This window comes from Protopterus annectens, chromosome 10.part0, assembly GCF_019279795.1.
Source record: "Protopterus annectens isolate FY-2018-M chromosome 10.part0, PAN1.0, whole genome shotgun sequence".
Classification (NCBI taxonomy): domain Eukaryota; kingdom Metazoa; phylum Chordata; order Ceratodontiformes; family Protopteridae; genus Protopterus; species Protopterus annectens.
The window spans coordinates 1,726,179,513-1,726,199,834 of NC_056744.1; the positions used below are offsets into that span (position 1 = coordinate 1,726,179,513).

Sequence of the window (20,322 nt, forward strand, 5' to 3'; positions counted from 1 at the left end):
GAAAATAAATCTTTGATAAAATGTCAGAGTAATACAGTATTCATACTGTACACACACATCTACGGGCAAATTGGAAGACCACAAATTCAACTTTCCAGCAAGATTATGGGGTACTGGAAGAAAATACAGCATACAGAAAAACTCTGATGGTCACAAGGATGACATACAAATGCTGTAAAGAAGCCCCCCTCCCTTAAAGATGGAAACCTCACTAGTCATCCAAGCACTGAATGGAAGCAACAGTAACAAGTACTGTACCTTTGTGTCTCCCATCAAGCACTGAGTGGAAGTAACAGTAACGAGTAATATACCTTTGTGTCACCCATCAAGCACTGAGTGATAGTAACAGTAACGAGTAATGTACCTTTGCGTCACCCATCAAGCACTTAGTGGTAGTAACAGTAACGAGTAATGTACCTTTGTGTCACCCATCAAGCACTGAATGGAAGCAACAGTAATGAGTAATGTACCTCTGCGTCTCCCATCAAGTACTGAGTGGAAGTAGCAGTAATGAGTAATGTACCTTTGTGTCTCCCATCAAGCACTGAATGGAAGTAACAGTAATGAGTAATGTACCTTTGTGTCACCCATCAAGCACTGAGTGGTAGTAACAGTAAAGAGTAATGTACCTTTGTGTCTCCCATCAAGCACTGAATGGAAGTAACAGTAATGAACCTTTGTGTCTCCCATCAAGTACTGAGTGGAAGTAACAGTAACGAGTAATGTACCATTGTGTCTCCCATCAAGCACTGAATGGAAGTAACAGTAAAGAGTAATGTACCTTTGTGTCTCCCATCAAGTACTGAGTGGAAGTAACAGTAACGAGTAATGTACCTTTGTGTCTCCATCAAGCACTGAATGGAAGTAACAGTAATGAGTAATGTACCTTTGTGTTTCCCATCAAGTACTGAGTGGTAGTAACAGTAACGAGCACTGTACCTTTGTGTCACTTATCAAGCACTGAGTGGAAGTAACAGTAATGAGTAATGTACCTTTGTGTCACTCATCAAGCACTGAGTGGAAGTAACAGTAATGAGTAATGTACCTTTGTTGTCCCATCAAGCACTGAGTGGAAGTAACAGTAACGAGTAATGTACCTTTGTGTCACCCATCATGTACTGAGTGGAAGTAACAGTAACGAGTAATGCACCTGTGTGTCTCCCATCAAGCACTGAAGCTTGCTAGTATAATTAAGATTCCCTGTTTGTTACCTCTGCATTCATTGCTTGAATCTAATTGAGTTCTGACAGAGTGCTACTGAAACAACTCAAAATATAAATTGCCAAGTATATTTTTTGGCACTTCTTTCCAAAGTTCTACAGTATCCTAATTGCTTTTTTATACTTGGTGGCTTTGCAATTGCCCGCCCCCACTGTATATTTGATCTGTGACACTCCTCCCAGTCTAGTGTCTTTAGCTCATTCTACCTAATACACAGAGAAGAAAAAAAATGCACTTTATTCATCTGCTTTTATTGTGGTTGTGTTTCTTCCTACTTTATTACTTATTTTGCTCTTGCTGCCTGTTCTTAAAAGTATTTAATAGCATTTATTCTGCTGCATTTATTACTGCTTGTTAGTAGCCGATTAAATTGTAACTGTCATTCTAAACCTTTGGATTACGCACTTGGGCTTCAGACCAGTTGTTTCACATTAGGAAGGTTTGTGGTCTGCACTGTTTTAGCAGGACAGGTAACTTACATCCTTCTGAGTTGGGAGTTGCTGATTGAAGGCTTAGTGTCTGTTATTCTAAAGTGTATTAGTTCTGGTTTAAGCACTTGGGCTTTGGGCCATTTTTTTTACATTAAGAAGGTGTGGTCTGCACTCTTGTGGGAGGCTGGATTCTGCCCTTTTGAGCTGGGAATTTCTGGTCACAGGCTTATTGTGCCTGCTTATTTGAACGGTTTCTTTCTGAAATTGGTGTGCCTTGTTGCTGTAGCATAGACCAGATTCAGGCCTGCTGAATCTAGCTTTGTTTGTATAACTTCAGCACTGATCCAGGCCATCTTTTTTTGGAGAAGGCTCCCCTGCACCCTAGCAGCAGGAGTGTGCAGTTAGAACTTGTCTGACTGAAGACAGATGGAGCAGGGCTCAGTTTTGAGCTTTCTTCTGGTTAATTGGGTAACTTGTTTAAATCAGTTTGTTTGTTTTCTATTGTTTTATATATAAAAAAAAACTTGCACTTTATTCATCTGCGTTTACTGTATTTGTGTTTCTTCCTACTTTATTACTAGGGGCATTGACTACAACTCTGATCTGAGATATACAAGTATCATTTTCTGTGCATTTAAAGTGTTTTTTGATTGTATCAGTTTTACTTTCTGAAAAAAAATATGCTTGTTTTCCATCTTTCTAAGCTAGTATAGTCCAGTTTTCAGGTTCAGTGCTGAATTCAGGGCTGTGTTACAAATCTCTGTGTTTGCCCATACCTTACTTGAATAGAAGGGAGTTTCTCTGTTCACCTGTGAGAGAGGGGAGCCTTGAGCAGCCTATCTGTCCCTGGAGGAGTGGTTTCAGCCCAGAAATTAGTAGTTTATTGGCCATTTTGGGCTAATTTCTCTCTCTTTCATTTCCCTGCTATAAATACCGCATTTGCCCGGTTTTGCACGCCAGGCAGTGCCGGTTAGCTAGGGTATAACTATTCCCGGCTCCACAAAGTCTCCTCTTTAATTTTTCCCCTGGAACTAGACAAACTTTCAAGTTAAGCACTCAAGCCATTAATTTATCATCCTGGCACTTGCTCAAAACTCATAGCAAGCACTTATAAACCCTAGCACTAGACTCTCCTATACTGTACAGAAGGACAAGGCTCTCTATTCAGCCTTACCAGCCATTCAGTAAAACAGTTCATTGTACCTATCCAGACATGTCCAAAGGGCAGTTTCAGGCATACTCTCTAGTCCAACTGGTGAGTCTGGGCATTTTGAGGCAATGTTAAAACTGCCTTATGTAAACAGACAACCCTCTCCACCTACCAACAAACACTAATGCATGTGAGAGATGCAATTATACAGCCAAACTGGAGGCTAAGCTCTCTCAACTCAAGGCTGGATCAGACAGTCAAGAGGAGAAGGGAAATACTTGCATCACACCACCAGTCTCACATAGACCCATTAAACCAGCACTGGCAAAAACACACAAAAATACATGAAAAAAAATACTCGGAGGCTCTAAATAAAAATCTGCAAAAGCAACAGAGACCTCCAAAGCAGACATCCAAGCAACCTCCACCCCCCCCCCAACACAAATCATGAAACACATACTTCACAAAACCAGTGTGCCATGCAATCACAACCCTTAAGGCAAAATAACATACACAACATACTTGTAATAGGTGACTCTATATCAGGCACACTGACGTCCCACTCACTAGGCTGAATAAGGAGAAGGTTACTATTAACTGCCTGTCGGGTACCAGGATCCGCCACATAACACAAGTACTCAGGTCACTCCAGAACAAGTACAAATACAACTCTGTCATTGTAGATGTTGGTGTGAATGACCAGAGCCATACCTTCCTGGACTACATGAAGAGAGACATGGAAGAGCTCTCCGATCGTGTAGCCCAGGCCGGTATGACCCTGACCCTGAGTAGCATCCTGCCCTCACCAAGAATGATACCACAGTATAAAGAAAAAATTATCAATTTCAACAATTGGCTAAGTTTCTGGTGTCATTCAAAGGGGATCCAGTGTCTGTCCGCCTGGGATGACATGATCGACAAACCACGCTGCTTCGCTAGAGATGGCTTGCACCTGTCACCCTTAGGCTTTTGAATACTGGCCAAGGCTCTTGCCACCCCCATAGTGCCTTTTTTAGACAAGGCTCAAAAGACAAGCTCACCACCATAAATAGCACAAGTAACAAAAAACTGAGGGTAATGCTACTCAATGCCAGAAGTATAAACCTCAAAATGCATGCACTCAAGGCACTCCTCAGTATGGAGAAAATCGATATATGTGCAGTAACAGTAACCTGGTTTAAGGCTCAAGAGAGCACCCTAGCACTACCAGGCTACAACTCATACCATACATTTCGGTCACAGAACCCGGACCGAAATACAAAAGACGGGGGCATATCCATATTCATCAAGGATACCCACACCTCCAGGTTAGTGGCACAGCACGATGCTTCAGAGATCATCCACGTGCAACTACCACCGGGCAAAACTGCAATTCAAATTGTAGCTTGCTATAGATCACCCACCATGTCCCAGGACCCCCATTCCGCATTTCTGGAAACACTAGGAAATATAAAGGTCCTACCAAACACCCTAATATTGGGTGATTTCAATTACCCAAACATTAACTGGGAGAACTACTCAAGTACTAACTCCCTTGCCCAACATTTCCTAGAATTTATAAACTCAAACACCCTGGATCAACTGGTCAACACTCCCACCAGAGGTGATAACATATTGGACCTGGCCATCACCAACATGGGCGACTGGTGCTCCACACTGGAGGTCAACCCCTCGCTGGTTAGATCTGACCATAAACAAATTACTTTGGATATCCACATTCCGCCCCCACCCCCAAACAAGGAAACCACCGTGAAAAACTTTTCAAAAGCAAACTTCACATTACTTAAGACTGAGTTGGAAAGTTTCAAAGCCCCCATGCTAAAGGATATCGTTGTCCAAGCTGCAAAATCCTTTACTAATGCATTCTACGGGCACTTACAAGAATGTATGAATCGTGCTATCCCAAGCAAAACCAAGACTCACTCCTCCAAGAAAAGGAAACCAGTCTGGTGGACCCCTGCCATAAACAAGCTATACAATAGAAGGAGGAAACTAGTACAGAAAAAGAGTAAAATCCCAAGAAGGGAAGACATCCCTGATCAATATCAGCAAGAAACTACGATCCCTCATAAAATCATCCAAGGCGAGTTTCGAAAGAAAAATTGCCAAGGACTCCAAAGATAACCACAAGGCATTCTTTAGCTATGTTAAGAATCTAAGAGGCAATGCTCAGATCTGCTCAGAGTTAGTGCAGAATGGTACAAAATACACTGAACCGACCGATTTGCCAACATCCTGGCAGACAGGTTCAGCGCAAACTTCACCCCCTCTCACCCCCAAAATGGCCCATAACCATACCAGAAGAATGTAGAGCCCTTGAAATCACAGACACTCAGGTTAAAACAGCCCTCTCCAAAGCCAAAATCACAGCATCAGTGGGACTGGATGGTGTCCCAGGCTGCATCCCACATGAGCTCAAAAACGAGCTAACCCCTCACCTAAACACACTGTTCAAAACTCAGCCTCTCCACAGGTTAAGTATCCATAGAGTAGTGCACAGCAATGGTTATTCCGCTCCACAAAGGTGGAGCCACAACAGACCCTGGAAACTATTGCCCTATAAGCCTGACTAGCTTGGTCTGCAAGTCTATGGAGTGCATCATCATGGAACTCATTAACAAAGACATTGGGAACCTTCAAACACTGGACCCTACCCAGTTTGTGTTTGTTAAGGGCAGCTCATGCCTCCTAAACCTGGTGGACTTCTTTGAGACAGTTACCAAGGCTATAGACGAGGGAAAGGTGGTACATACAGCCTACCTAGACCTCGCAAAGGCCTTCAACATCATTCCCATTCTGGTATTATAGACAAGCTCACCAGCCTGAACATAAACTCCTATGTCACAAGATGGGTTGCCAACTGGCTCATGGACAGAACCCACATGGTAAGAGTTACGGGAGCTAGGTCTGACTCTAAACCGGTTACAAGTGGCATTCCCCAGGGCTCAGTCCTAGGACCCCTCCTGTTTGGCATATACTTCTCACAGGTACAGGCAAGCACAGGAGGACTGTCTGACAGACGACTGCAAACTAGGGGCTATAATTGAAACTCTGGCTGACACAGAAATCCTCCAAAAGGGTCTCACTGAGACGGATACCTGGTGTCAAAATCAAGGCCTCAAGCTACATGCCAGAAAGTGCATAGTCATCCCCTTTGGAAAAAACAAAGTACCCACAAACAACCACATAGGTGGTAGTCCCCTAAATACGGAAGACATAATAAGGGATCTGGGGACCCAAGTAGATAGTAATCTCACCTTTGATCATCACACTGCCAAAGTGGTTAGAAAATCCTTCTACATGGTCCACCTTATCACAAAAGGGTTCGCATCCAGATCAAAAGAGGTCATTGTGCCCCTCTACTCATCGCTCATCAGATCCATCATAGACTACAATGCCCCATTTGGGATGTATCTTGCAAGACACCTGCAACAGCTGGAAAGACCACAGAAGTACCTCACCAAGAGGATCAATGGCCTCAAACAGATGCCCTATACAGCTCGACTGAAGAAACTCCAGTTGTACTCAGTTGCATACCGCCTACTCAGAGGTGATCTCTGCCTGACATACAAGGCCATGTTCAACCCAGAATTGATGGACATACTCCACCTAAAGAAAACCATATCCCCTCGAGCCACACGCTCTAGGGATCTAAACCTCACCACAACAATAAATAGGACGTGCTGGAGGGATAGATTCCTGTCCCAGAGACTTCCCATGCTTTGGAACAAGATCCCAATCTACATTAGGCGGAGCTCCTCGCTAACACTCTTCAAGAGAAACCTTGACGAGTGGATGGGAAACAGAAAGTTTACCTTGGGGATCACTTCAGTGGCTCTGCTGGACAGAGGCACAGGGAACTAATCTAAGGGGATGGTGAAAGCCAACACATTCTGGCTAGGCTTATAAATGCCTTTGGGCAGATAGCCTAGTACCTACCTATGAACCTATGAATGGAAGCAACAGTAACGAGTAATGTACCTTTGTGTCTCCGATCAAGTACTGAGTGGAAGTAACATTAACGAGTAATGTACCTCTGTGTCTCCCATCAAGCACTGAGTGGTAGTAACAGTAACGAGTTATGCACCTTTGTGTCTCCGATCAAGTACTGAGTGGAAGTAACATTAACGAGTAATGTACCTCTGTGTCTCCCATCAAGCACTGAGTGGTAGTAACAGTAACGAGTAATGTACCTTTGTGTCTCCGATCAAGTACTGAGTGGAAGTAACATTAACGAGTAATGTACCTCTGTGTCTCCCATCAAGCACTTAGTGGTAGTAACAGTAACGATTAATGTACCTCTGTGTCTCCCATCAAGCACTGAATGGAAGCAACAGTAACGAGTAATGTACCTTTGTGTCTCCGATCAAGTACTGAGTGGAAGTAACATTAACGAGTAATGTACCTTCGTCTTTCCCATCAAGCACTGAGTGAAAGTAACAGTAATGTGTAACGAGTAATGTACCTTTGTGTCTCCCATCAAGCACTGAGTGGAAGTAACATTAACGAGTGATGTACCTTTGTATCTCCGATCAAGTACTGAGTGGAAGTAACATTAATGAGTAATGTACCTGTGTGTCTCCCATCAAGCATTGAGTAGAAGTAACAGTAATGAGTAATGTACCTTTGTGTCTCCCATCAAGCACTGAGTGAAAGTAACAGTAACGAGTAATGTACCTTTGTTGTCCCATCAAGCACTGAGTGGAAGTAACAGTAACGAGTAATGTACCTTTGTGTCTCCCATCATGGAAGTAACAGTAATGAGTAATGTACCTTTGTTCTCCCATCAAGCACTGAGTGGAAGTAACAGTAACGAGTAATGTACCTTTGTGTCTCCCATCATGGAAGTAACAGTAACGAGTAATGTACCTTTGTTCTCCCATCAAGCATTGAGTGGAAGTAACAGTAGTGAGTAATGTACCTTTGTGTTGCCCATCAAGCACTATCAGTCTTAAAGACTCAAACTTATCTTTTGGTACAGGCACTTTATGTCTGCCCCGTACACTTTTTATGGCCTTCCTAGTAAATGATTAATATCAAAAATAACAAATACATGATTTGTTAAATATTCTATGAACTGTCTGGTGACATAAATGGATAAGGTGAAACAATATGAAATAAACCTTAACTTGGTGTCTATCTGGCCAATAGTAAAATATCTTGACTGCTTCAGGTTCCAAAACAGGTTCACCTTTTCTTGGTCCCTAGCCACAGACAGACCTACAAAGTACAACACACAGTCCTGGACCTTTGATACTGACCACCTGCATTCAGGACACTCAGAAATTATCACAGTCACTTTACTTACATGTATGTCCAGGAGTTCCTTGTCATTTGTGTGATGCTGATCTTGAAGATGCTCGACTTTTAATTCCAGGGATGATAAGGCTGTTTTTAGCTTGTCCTGTGGATATTGAATAAATATATGAATTAGTAAATGCATACATAAATTAATTGAATTAAATAACTAAACAGAAATACTGGCTGTTGAAATTCTGACATACACTTGGAGAGCAATAAGCCAAACTGACTACTAAATCAACTAACTTTTCTTGGAAAGAACTGCAAAAATGGACAAGCATACAGACATTTTCAGAAACACTAGTGACAGATATGCCAGAGCCGTCAACAGCACAAGTTCAAACTATACCTCCTTGGTTATACACATATTTTTTCTTATTTCCTATTAAATGCAAACTGTAAATAAAAACAAACATGAATAATAATAGTAAACACATAAAATATGCACTTAGTTATAAAAAAATGGATCTATACATTTTCCATCTTCTTTGTTGAATATAGTTTATTATTCTATCAAAAAGGAAGGAAGGAAAACTCATGATGGGATGGAAACCGCCAGTCTTCAAGTTATATAATGCTATTATTCAACGCTCAGTATACACGGTCTGCCGGCATGTAAACCTGGGGGAACACCACATTACCACATCTAATTGGTTCTAAAAGCTGACTAAACTCTCTGCCTTCCTAATACGTAAAGGTAATAAGTTCCAGAACCTCCCAAGCATATAACGGACAGTTTTCCTTTTTAGGCTGGGGTTACAGACTGATAATGTAACCAGTGCCTGTGTGGTCCTCATGCAGAAGTGCTGTAAAAATCATCCCTCATTAAGGGATACCTAATTAAATGTTTGTAGCATTTATAAACTAGGATCATCTCCCCTCTAAATCAGCCTGCAGCCTATGGAGAACAGAGACAGTTCAACAAATCTCTCAGAGTACGTGTTCCTTACTCTCACCCTACATCCTACACCCTACATTTTTGTAGCATTTATAAACGAGGATCATCTCCCCTTTAAATCAGCCTGTAGCCTATGGAGAATAGAGACAGTTCAACAACTCTCTCAGAGTACGTGTTCCTTACTCTCACCCTACATCCTACACCCTACATTTTTGTAGCATTTATAAGCTAGGATCATCTCCCCTTTAAATCAGCTGGTAGCCTATGGAGAATAGAGACAGTTCAACAACTCTCTCAGAGTACGTGTTCCTTACTCTCACCCTACATCCTACACCCTACATTTTTGTAGCATTTATAAACGAGGATCATCTCCCCTTTAAATCAGCCGGTAGCCTATGGAGAATAGAGACAGTTCAACAACTCTCTCAGAGTACGTGTTCCTTACTCTCACCCTACATCCTACACCCTACATTTTTGTAGCATTTATAAACTAGGATCATCTCCCCTCTAAATCAGCCTGTAGCCTATGGAGAATAGAGACAGTTCAACAACTCTCTCAGAGTACGTGTTCCTTACTCTCACCCTACATCCTACACCCTACATTTCTGTAGCATTTATAAACTAGGATCATCTCCCCTTTAAATCAGCCTGCAGCCTATGGAGAATAGAGACAGTTCAACAAATCTCTCAGAGTACGTGTTCCTTACTCTCACCCTACATCCTACACCCTACATTTTTGTAGCATTTATAAGCTAGGATCATCTCCCCTTTAAATCAGCTGGTAGCCTATGGAGAATAGAGACAGTTCAACAAATCTCTCAGAGTACGTGTTCCTTACTCTCACCCTACATCCTACACCCTACATTTTTGTAGCATTTATAAACGAGGATCATCTCCCCTTTAAATCAGCTGGTAGCCTATGGAGAATAGAGACAGTTCAACAACTCTCTCAGAGTACGTGTTCCTTACTCTCACCCTACATCCTACACCCTACATTTTTGTAGCATTTATAAACGAGGATCATCTCCCCTTTAAATCAGCCTGTAGCCTATGGAGAATAGAGACAGTTCAACAAATCTCTCAGAGTACGTGTTCCTTACTCTCACCCTACATCCTACACCCTACATTTTTGTAGCATTTATAAACTAGGATCATCTCCCCTTTAAATCAGCCTGTAGCCTATGGAGAATAGAGACAGTTAAACAAATCTCTCAGAGTACGTGTTCCTTACTCTCACCCTACATCCTACACCCTACATTTTTGTAGCATTTATAAACTAGGATCATCTCCCCTTTAAATCAGCTGGTAGCCTATGGAGAATAGAGACAGTTCAACAACTCTCTCAGAGTACGTGTTCCTTACTCTCACCCTACATCCTACACCCTACATTTTTGTAGCATTTATAAACTAGGATCATCTCCCCTCTAAATCAGCCTGTAGCCTATGGAGAATAGAGACAGTTCAACAACTCTCTCAGAGTACGTGTTCCTTACTCTCACCCTACATCCTACACCCTACATTTTTGTAGCATTTATAAACTAGGATCATCTCCCCTTTAAATCAGCTGGTAGCCTATGGAGAATAGAGACAGTTCAACAACTCTCTCAGAGTACGTGTTCCTTACTCTCACCCTACATCCTACACCCTACATTTTTGTAGCATTTATAAACTAGGATCATCTCCCCTTTAAATCAGCCTGCAGCCTATGGAGAATAGAGACAGTTCAACAACTCTCTCAGAGTACGTGTTCCTTACTCTCACCCTACATCCTACACCCTACATTTTTGTAGCATTTATAAACTAGGATCATCTCCCCTTTAAATCAGCCTGTAGCCTATGGAGAACAGAGACAGTTCAACAACTCTCTCAGAGTACGTGTTCCTTACTCTCACCCTACATCCTACACCCTACATTTTTGTAGCATTTATAAACGAGGATCATCTCCCCTCTAAATCAGCCTGTAGCCTATGGAGAATAGAGACAGTTAAACAAATCTCTCAGAGTACGTGTTCCTTACTCTCACCCTACATCCTACACCCTACATTTTTGTAGCATTTATAAACGAGGATCATCTCCCCTCTAAATCAGCCTGCAGCCTATGGAGAATAGAGACAGTTCAACAACTCTCTCAGAGTACGTGTTCCTTACTCTCACCCTACATCCTACACCCTACATTTTTGTAGCATTTATAAACGAGGATCATCTCCCCTTTAAATCAGCCTGTAGCCTATGGAGAATAGAGACAGTTCAACAAATCTCTCAGAGTACGTGTTCCTTACTCTCACCCTACATCCTACACCCTACATTTTTGTAGCATTTATAAACGAGGATCATCTCCCCTTTAAATCAGCCTGTAGCCTATGGAGAATAGAGACAGTTCAACAACTCTCTCAGAGTACGTGTTCCTTACTCTCACCCTACATCCTACACCCTACATTTTTGTAGCATTTATAAACTAGGATCATCTCCCCTCTAAATCAGCCTGCAGCCTATGGAGAATAGAGACAGTTCAACAAATCTCTCAGAGTACGTGTTCCTTACTCTCACCCTACATCCTACACCCTACATTTTTGTAGCATTTATAAGCTAGGATCATCTCCCCTTTAAATCAGCTGGTAGCCTATGGAGAATAGAGACAGTTCAACAACTCTCTCAGAGTACGTGTTCCTTACTCTCACCCTACATCCTACACCCTACATTTTTGTAGCATTTATAAACTAGGATCATCTCCCCTTTAAATCAGCCTGCAGCCTATGGAGAATAGAGACAGTTCAACAACTCTCTCAGAGTACGTGTTCCTTACTCTCACCCTACATCCTACACCCTACATTTTTGTAGCATTTATAAACGAGGATCATCTCCCCTCTAAATCAGCTGGTAGCCTATGGAGAATAGAGACAGTTCAACAAATCTCTCAGAGTACGTGTTCCTTACTCTCACCCTACATCCTACACCCTACATTTTTGTAGCATTTATAAGCTAGGATCATCTCCCCTTTAAATCAGCCTGTAGCCTATGGAGAATAGAGACAGTTCAACAACTCTCTCAGAGTACATGTTCCTTAATCCCACCCTATATACTCAGTCCTCTAAACTTGTCTTTGGCCATTTAATAATGTAGTTGTAAATTCACAAAGATTACATGGTTTTCCATACAGGCCTAATTAAAACCAGAGTCAACGGCCCAGATATACCCAAGTCTCCCTGTAACCCCATATCAATCAGATTCAAGTAAAAGCCAACAGGATTAGTCGGTGTTCTTCCGGAAGGCCATGCTGGTCAGCATCTAAATCTTGCTTTGCTTCCCTTGGTATTTTCTGTATTGTTATATTTTCAAAGCATTAATCACTTATACTGGAAAGGGTTACGGATGATAAGGGTAATTACTGCAACATGGTGGACAGTTATGTATAGGTGTCACAAATGATTCTATACATTTAGGAGGTGCAAACCCTTCATGAAGCATTAAAAAGTGAAACATTACAAATGATTTATTACTTTACGTAGAAAAAGACATTTATCCCATGAGGTCCTGTTAATAAGTTATCCTTAATTGTTAATGTTGCTTTTTGCCCACCCCTGAACAAAACAACTCAACATTCATTTTTCTGGAACATTTCCTATGGGCTGAGGCTTTTTTTCAGACTCACCAAAAGAAAAAAAAATACTAAACTCCTCACCCAATATGCTGTGGTCAGAAATAGTTACAATGTTAACTCTCACATTCAGTCCTGATGGTTCTACTTCTGTGAGCATTCAAGCACACCCGAGATATTCTTTATAATGTTCTCCTCTGGTCTGAGAAGCACAGAATTTCATAAGGCAATATTACATGCAAAAGGTGAAAATCTACATACATATGGAATATTTTCACTTTTTCCTGTACTGGGTAATAGTGATCTAACCCAATGAAAGTAAAACTCATAATATCTTGCTTTTATGTTTAGGAATATATGAAGGCAGCTGCACAATGTATAACACCAACTGCAATCAGATAGCCAGGTGTAAGCCAAAAATTAACACAAGATTGGTTTCAATCCCTTCAAGAAAAATAATACAATTCACTTAATTTACAGACGATGCAAATCAGTCACTGTAGTATTTTATTTCCATTTCATTTATTTAGTGCTCTTTCTTTAACCAGTATAACCACTGCTATGTTTAAAAACTATTTACAGAGAACCTGGGAAGAAAAGCTCCACAAATAAATCATGTGACTTCATAATCAGAAACAAAAATGTATGCTATTATAAAATTTAAAGTTTCACACTGTACATAAAGAATAAAATTACTATTTTAGCCCATTTACATATGTTACTCAGTAGTCAGTTATTAAGAAATTAATGACAGATTATTGTTAAAGGAGGAGGGTGGTGATAGAAAACGGATGGGAAAAACTGTTCTATTATACAAAGAGTGCACTGTAACAATGTTTCAAAATGCTGTAACATGCAACCTTGTTATCAACAAATTGTAAAACGTTTGCTCTAAATAGGTTCTTGTGTAGGAATTCCCCTGTTAAAACTACGTGAACCTTACAGTGGCAATCTTTTTTTGTCTGCATATCCTCCCAGTCTGTGCACAATTTTTTGTGCGCATCTGTTAGCATGGTCATCTCACATCAATCCTCAGCTAGGATGCCTGCAGGAGGGTGCACGATCCCTTCTCTGTGCACCAGGCTTTATGTGCATCTGTTAGCATGGTCACCTCACATCAATCCTCAGCTGGGGTGCCTGCAGGCGGGTGCATGCCCACCCCCCTCGTCTGTGCACAGGGTTCTATGTGCATCTGTTAACATGGTCACCTCACATCAATTCTCAGCTGGGATGCCTGCAGGAGGGTGCATGCCCCCCTTGTCTGTGCACCAGGCTTTATGTGCATCTGTTAGCATGGTCACCTCACATCAATCCTCAGCTGGGGTGCCTGCAGGAGGGTGCATACCCACCCCCCTTGTCTGTGCACAGGGTTCTATGTGCATCTGTTAACATGGTCACCTCACATTAATCCTCAGCTGGGGTGCCTGCAGGAAGGTGCATGCTCCCCACCCATGTGTGCATCTGTTAGCACAGTCACTTCACATCAATCCTCAGCTGGGGTGCACGCAGAGGGTGCATGTTGCCCCCAGTCTGTGCACAGAGTTCTATGTGCATCTGTTAGCAATATTACCTCACAGCAAGAGATCCTGTGGTTTGAGTCTTACATGACGTGCCTTACATGTAGAGTCTGCATGTCATCCCATGTTCACATAGGTTTTCTGTGTGTATATAAATCCCCCCCCCCATGTCCCAAATATGTGGTAGGTAGATTAGTGAACCCAAGAGAAACAGAAAGAGATGGGGGGAGGGAGAAGACAGGTTAAGTTACGGCATCATGACATTAATGACAGGATAGTGAATAACATCCTCACAAATGTTCAAATTAAGGCAATCAAGTTAAAAAAACGTTAAAATAAATAATTTCTGTTATTGGACCCCCACCGACCTCACTTCTGAGGTGCCCTTCCAATGGCCCTGTGCTTATAGCCGTGATACTTTTCATTTAGATTCAGTTCTTCCACCTATATTTATTCTTATAATCAACTACCTATTACTTATCCCTGCTCCTGCCTTACTCTTCCACGTCTGTTCACCTTTCCCCAAACTTCCTCCGGGCTATTCACACTCCCCCATCACTCACATCATACAGCTTCTTTTTTATGCTACCCTCAATTATTCACAGCTAATACCAGCCTCTCTGTTACCTCTCTCACTTCTTATCGATACCCTTTGGAGTCAGCCTCTCTCACCTCCACAAGGATTCCTTATTTAACTCTTTTGCTTCTCACTCTCAAACTTCCTCCTCTCTTTTCTTATAAAATGGCTTCCACCGCCAACATCTTACACCTAAAAATTATACAACTGCACACAATAACCACTGCACTTCTTATACTTACCAATCACTGTACATCTCTTCAATTCCAACCCCACAGCTTCTACATCTCTCAAACCATAACTTCTTCTCTGCCCCATCACACACTTTCCGCCAACTTCAAAATCGCTCCAAATCTCTACTACACTACTTGCATAGGATACTTCCCATATAAATGCACCCATCTCTACTCTAAATCACATACATTTCTTAGATATAAAGAATCTCCTATCTAAAACCAAATTTGAAATATACTTCACATCTACAACTTAGTAGAGATATACACCCCAATCCTGGTCCCATACCTACTTCGTCAGCAACCCATCCCACCTATCCTTCCCCCTACTTACAGAATTCCTACCCACATGAAAGCTCCAACCTTCTACTACTTAAAATGAACCTAAGAAGTGTAGTCAAAAAGGTTCAGGATCGCCATGCCTCCCTAAATCATTTCACCTCTGACACAGCTGTACTTACTGAAACTTCGTTAAATTAAGTGCAATTAAATTCTTCCTCCAGGCCATAATATACATAAATGTCATAGGGAGAGCAAGCATGGAGGGGGAGTAGCTATAATGTAGAAACAAAACTTAAATCTTGAACATTAAATCTTGAACTTATTGATCCAAACCCACCTTTTAGCAATGTTGAACTACTTACTAAACTAGAAATCAACTCAATTTATAACTGCTATTTACTCCCTCCCCCCCGGCTCGAACCACAACTCGGTTGAATATATACTACACTGGATATCCTTAACTTTCTCTCAAGAAACTAACATTATGGGTGACGGCAACACTGATTGCCTTTCTTATAACTCTAAAAGATCCCACAATATGTCATCAAATTGCATGGCTTTACACAGGTTATACAAACAGCAACTAGAATAGATAAATCCGCTAAAATGAATTCTATACTGGATTGGATCCTTGCCAACAAACCTTCTCTGGCTTTCCAATCAGGGTTCCTCCTAGATGGAATTAATGATAATCTTTTGACTTACATGCTCAGATGCCATCTTAATCCCTAAAACAATCCTACTTCCACCTAATCCACAGCAATAAGAACTTTAATACTCAAACTTTTCCTCCCACTTACATCACTGTGGCTGGTCACCACTCAAAACTCTTCCCCTTGACACAGCAGTTGAATATTTTAATTCCACCTTCCCAGATATCCTAAAATAGACTAGCCCCCTGCAGAACTGCTAGATTAAAATCTCATTAAGCTCCATGGCTAACAAATGACACTACAATTTATTAAGAGAAAGCCTGGTCCCTCTGGCATACCAGTAACAGTCAATCTAACCTAGAACTTTACAAACAACTTTGCAACAAAGCTAAGTCCCAACTAAACTCAACAAACAGTCATACTATACTGCCACACAGTAACAGCACTACAACAATCCCAAGAAATTTTGGTCAACCAAAAAAAACACCTTCAACCCAGAAAGTCTTCTACCCCTACCTCCTCAACCTCTTCATACTCTTGACAGCATTGCTATGCAATTCAACACTTTCTTTACAAGCTCCAGTCACTCTATTACTAATTCTCAATTCAATATTCCACCAATTATCACAACTTCAACCAGTTATACCAGCAACACCGTTTCCTTCAAACCTGTTCAAACACTCGCCATAAATAATACTCTCCAAACTAAAACCCGCAACACTTGCTACATATTACTTACCTACAGAATTCCTAAAAATAGCTGCGCCCGCTATTGCCTATCCCATTACAATTCTAATCAACCGCTCTTAGAACACTTTATTCCCTCTAGCTGGAAAATATCCTACATTATCCCCCTGCAAAAAGGAGGGGGTTCCACTGAGTTCTCTAACTACAAATTGCATTTACATTACATTAAATTACATTGCAATCCTACCCCATTTTCAAAAGTTTGGAAAATGTATCCACTTTCAGCTTTTAAACTGCCTTCTTTCTAATAACCTCTTAGCTAACACAGCATGGGTTTTGCCCATACCACAGCACCACTACCGCCCACCTAAGCTTCACTAACACCATTAGCCATTATAGAAAGAATGGACAATTTGTTTCTTCCATCGTCTTAGATCTTTCTAAAGCCTTTGATACAGTTTCCCCATCAGAAACTACTAAATGAACTAAACACTCTAAAACTTAGTCCCTCTGCTCTAGTGAGGTTTCATAGTTACTTGTCTGGTTAACAGCAACCTGTCAAATGGCAACAAGAACTCTCTTCCCTCCTGCCTGTCACCTTGGGGTGTACCCCAAAGCTCTATTATAGGTCCACTACTTTTCATTATTTTCACCAAATGACTCCACTCCAATTCCTTTGGCCTCCATTGTCCAATATGCAGATGATTCATCTCATCCATTTTTCACCTTCCCTAAATCTACTTATATCCACAAATAAACAGTCCTTCTTATCAGTCGAATCATGGCTATTAGAATCACAGCTGATTCTGAACCCTTCCAAGACCAAACTGATGCTCTTTCACCTCAGTAAATCACACGATCCTCCTTCTTCATTCCAAATACAGTCATCCAATAACACTATCATTTCTGCCATATCCCATCCAAAACTACCAGGTGTGCTAATTGAAAACCTGAAATTTGACTTACCCTAGCACAGTCCACCAAGAAAACTCCTACTAAACTTATCTCACTGCATAGAATCAAGCATTTCTTTACAATTAATACTAGACAAGATATAGCCAAAACTCACCTTTTCTTCCACTTACTTTATGCCTCTTCTATCTTCACGAACTAAATACAACTGATCTAGCTAAGCTCGCAACCTGCTGTAATAAAAAAATCACAAAATTTGTTAACCCTCCACACAGATCTCATCACTGCTCGGCCTTACATCACCTCCACTGGCTTGAACTTTCCCATCACTTTACTTACATACATTTAACTTATCATTGCTCACAGACTAGTCCATGAATCTGAAAATAAACCTGCCCCTCAGTTAATGCTTCAACCCTACACTAACAATTGTTCTCTCTGATCTTCCAACAAATTCTTATTACAAGTCTCCAAATCCAACAAAGTTGGAGACTCTCTCTACTCTAAATATGTCTCCAAAATATGGAATATCGTATTACGGACCATTATATCAAATCCCAACTTAACGCACTTCAAAAAGCTCCTAAAAGGCTTTTTGTGCAACAACTCACTCTACTCATGTTTTTCTCCTGGATAATCCTTTCTCACATTCTTTATGCTTACTTTTAATCTCAACATGCATATCTAACCTACACTGGTTACTTATTTTCCCCTATATTTCTCTACTTATCCTTGTCATTTCTCCCTACTAACTTTATACCTTCTAGTGCCTTAGAACCTGCTTTGCCTGGTCTATTACACTAAATCGCCTCCAATTTTCTCCCTCCCTCCTACTATCTAATTCTCTTCTCAGCTCACTTCTTTACCGTCTCCTCCCCTCCCCTCAATACTCTCTACTTATCTGCTGTCTCTATAATATATTCTTTTGTAATACTTCTAACTTTGACAAATTTGCCTCTCCTCTTGCTTTTTCTCTCTTATAATTCAGTTCACTAGATTAAAACATGGGCAAATTGTATTCCTATACTATTTTGGGGGCTTCTTTTTACATCACAATTTGAACCTCTGCAACTGTATGTACAGCTATGGGGTCTAAATTAGTTTGCCAAAATATTATTCCGGCGAGCACCTATTCATCAACCCCTAATCAGCGAAAATCACTTCAGCAATTCACTGAATTTACTTGCCCGCAGCACAACACACCAACATCTAGGTGAATCAAACCCACCCAAGTAGCTTACCTCACAGGCACATGATACAGGGAGGAATTGGCTGGGCTTAAAATGGCTCAAAAAGGCAACTAGCCTAGTACTTGCCTATGAACTTATATCACATGGTTTAGACAACACAAATTAGTGTTTTCCTTTCTCCATTTAGTTACCATGACATGAGATACTGGCTTTTTAGATGGTTTGTGAACACACACAGAGCTTACTGAATAACTGTGATCTTTCCATCAGTCTGTGCTGGTATTTAAAGGAAAACTCCACCTTCTCCTACAGTTTTAACTCAACTCTTGGGTTGACTTTTTTCTCCCTACAGCATGGTTTCAGTAATATGTAGGTACCAGAAACCTGCTTGCACTTTATACAACTTTTATTTCCTTGCCTTGGAGTCAAAGGAAAGGAAAGACCACTCACTTTTTTTTAAACTAAACTTCTCCCAAAAATTTGCAGAGTAATTTGTCTACGCCTGCATGACATACCACAAACATGGAAAAATCTGCAGTGCATCCTGTCAGGTACTGCTAAAAATCTTATACGGGTAATTAGTCCTGCCAATGTCAGGAGCTCAGAGGTGTTTAACTGTTTTCCATCATCTTTCTGACAGGAAGACAACTGATTCACAGTTACTTCCCTTTTGCTATAAAATGCATGGCTACATTGGAGCAATTAGATTAGTCAGTGGTTCAAATGCTGTTGTCACATCTTCTGATAAATTAATGTAAACAGCATCAGAGTATTGAAATGGTAAGCTTTAAGCTTTACGCTTTAAATGTTTGCTGTTTAGACTACTTTCTATTTTAAAGGAGAACCATACCCACAGACTCAAAAATATGTTTATTTCATCATGGTTTGGTGTTTACGACATTGTAACACCACTCTGGGACTATTTACAGGTTTTTAAATATTTGGGGAGGGAATTGCACAGAAAACTACCTGTATTCATTGGCCTTGATGACATTAATGAATTGGAGACAGCAGCAAGCTTTTCCAGGGCGGGATAAAAGTTTTTTGAAAGTGAAACCACTACAGTACAGTAAGGTACTATTCTAGTGGAGAGAAACAGTCAATTTAAAATATTTTAAATGCTGTGTTGTTGTTTATTCACAGCAGTAACAGTAAATAGGGAGAAAAAGGACAGAGAAGTTCAGCATTAAATAATAAAATCCTGTTGTTGTCCTTTAAGAGTATCAAAGATGTCTGTGACATTTAGAGAAAAAGAGAATTTTTTTTCTTTTCATTTTTGTAAAGTAGCAACTCATTTACCAAAGTCAAAATGTTACACTGTTTCCAGTCCACAAAAATGACTGTTTTTTTATCAAACCAGCAAGAATGATTTAATGTTAAAAAAAACTTTTAACATATAGCAATTTCATAAATCAATGACGAGTGTTCTTTTCTAATTGCAAATTAAAAGAAACTTCATCAGATAAAAATCAACCTCATCTCATTCATCTCTTTATAAAGTAAAGCATAAAAAGTGATTACATCATTGTAGAACTGTTACGCACCCCCAAACAGAACCAAACTTCATCTAAACCATGTCCTACCTCCTACAAATTAAGCATGCTCAGTGGTTATTCACTAAATACTTGTATAATCATCAATTAAACTCAAAAGATATCTGTTTAATCAAATAAAA

The 20,322-nt window shown here is 40.6% G+C and overlaps 1 protein-coding gene across 3 annotated transcripts in view; it reads right to left on the minus strand.

Annotated features, from left to right (window-relative positions):
* LOC122813962 (zinc finger protein 585A-like) overlaps positions 1-20,322 on the minus strand; it is a 420,613-nt gene that overhangs the window by 134,496 nt on the left and 265,795 nt on the right. For all 3 annotated transcript variants that reach the window (XM_044086514.1, XM_044086513.1, XM_044086512.1), the window contains one exon: positions 8,111-8,206. In XM_044086514.1, coding sequence (XP_043942449.1) covers positions 8,111-8,206 — 96 coding nt within the window. The remainder of the gene's footprint in view (positions 1-8,110; positions 8,207-20,322) is intronic.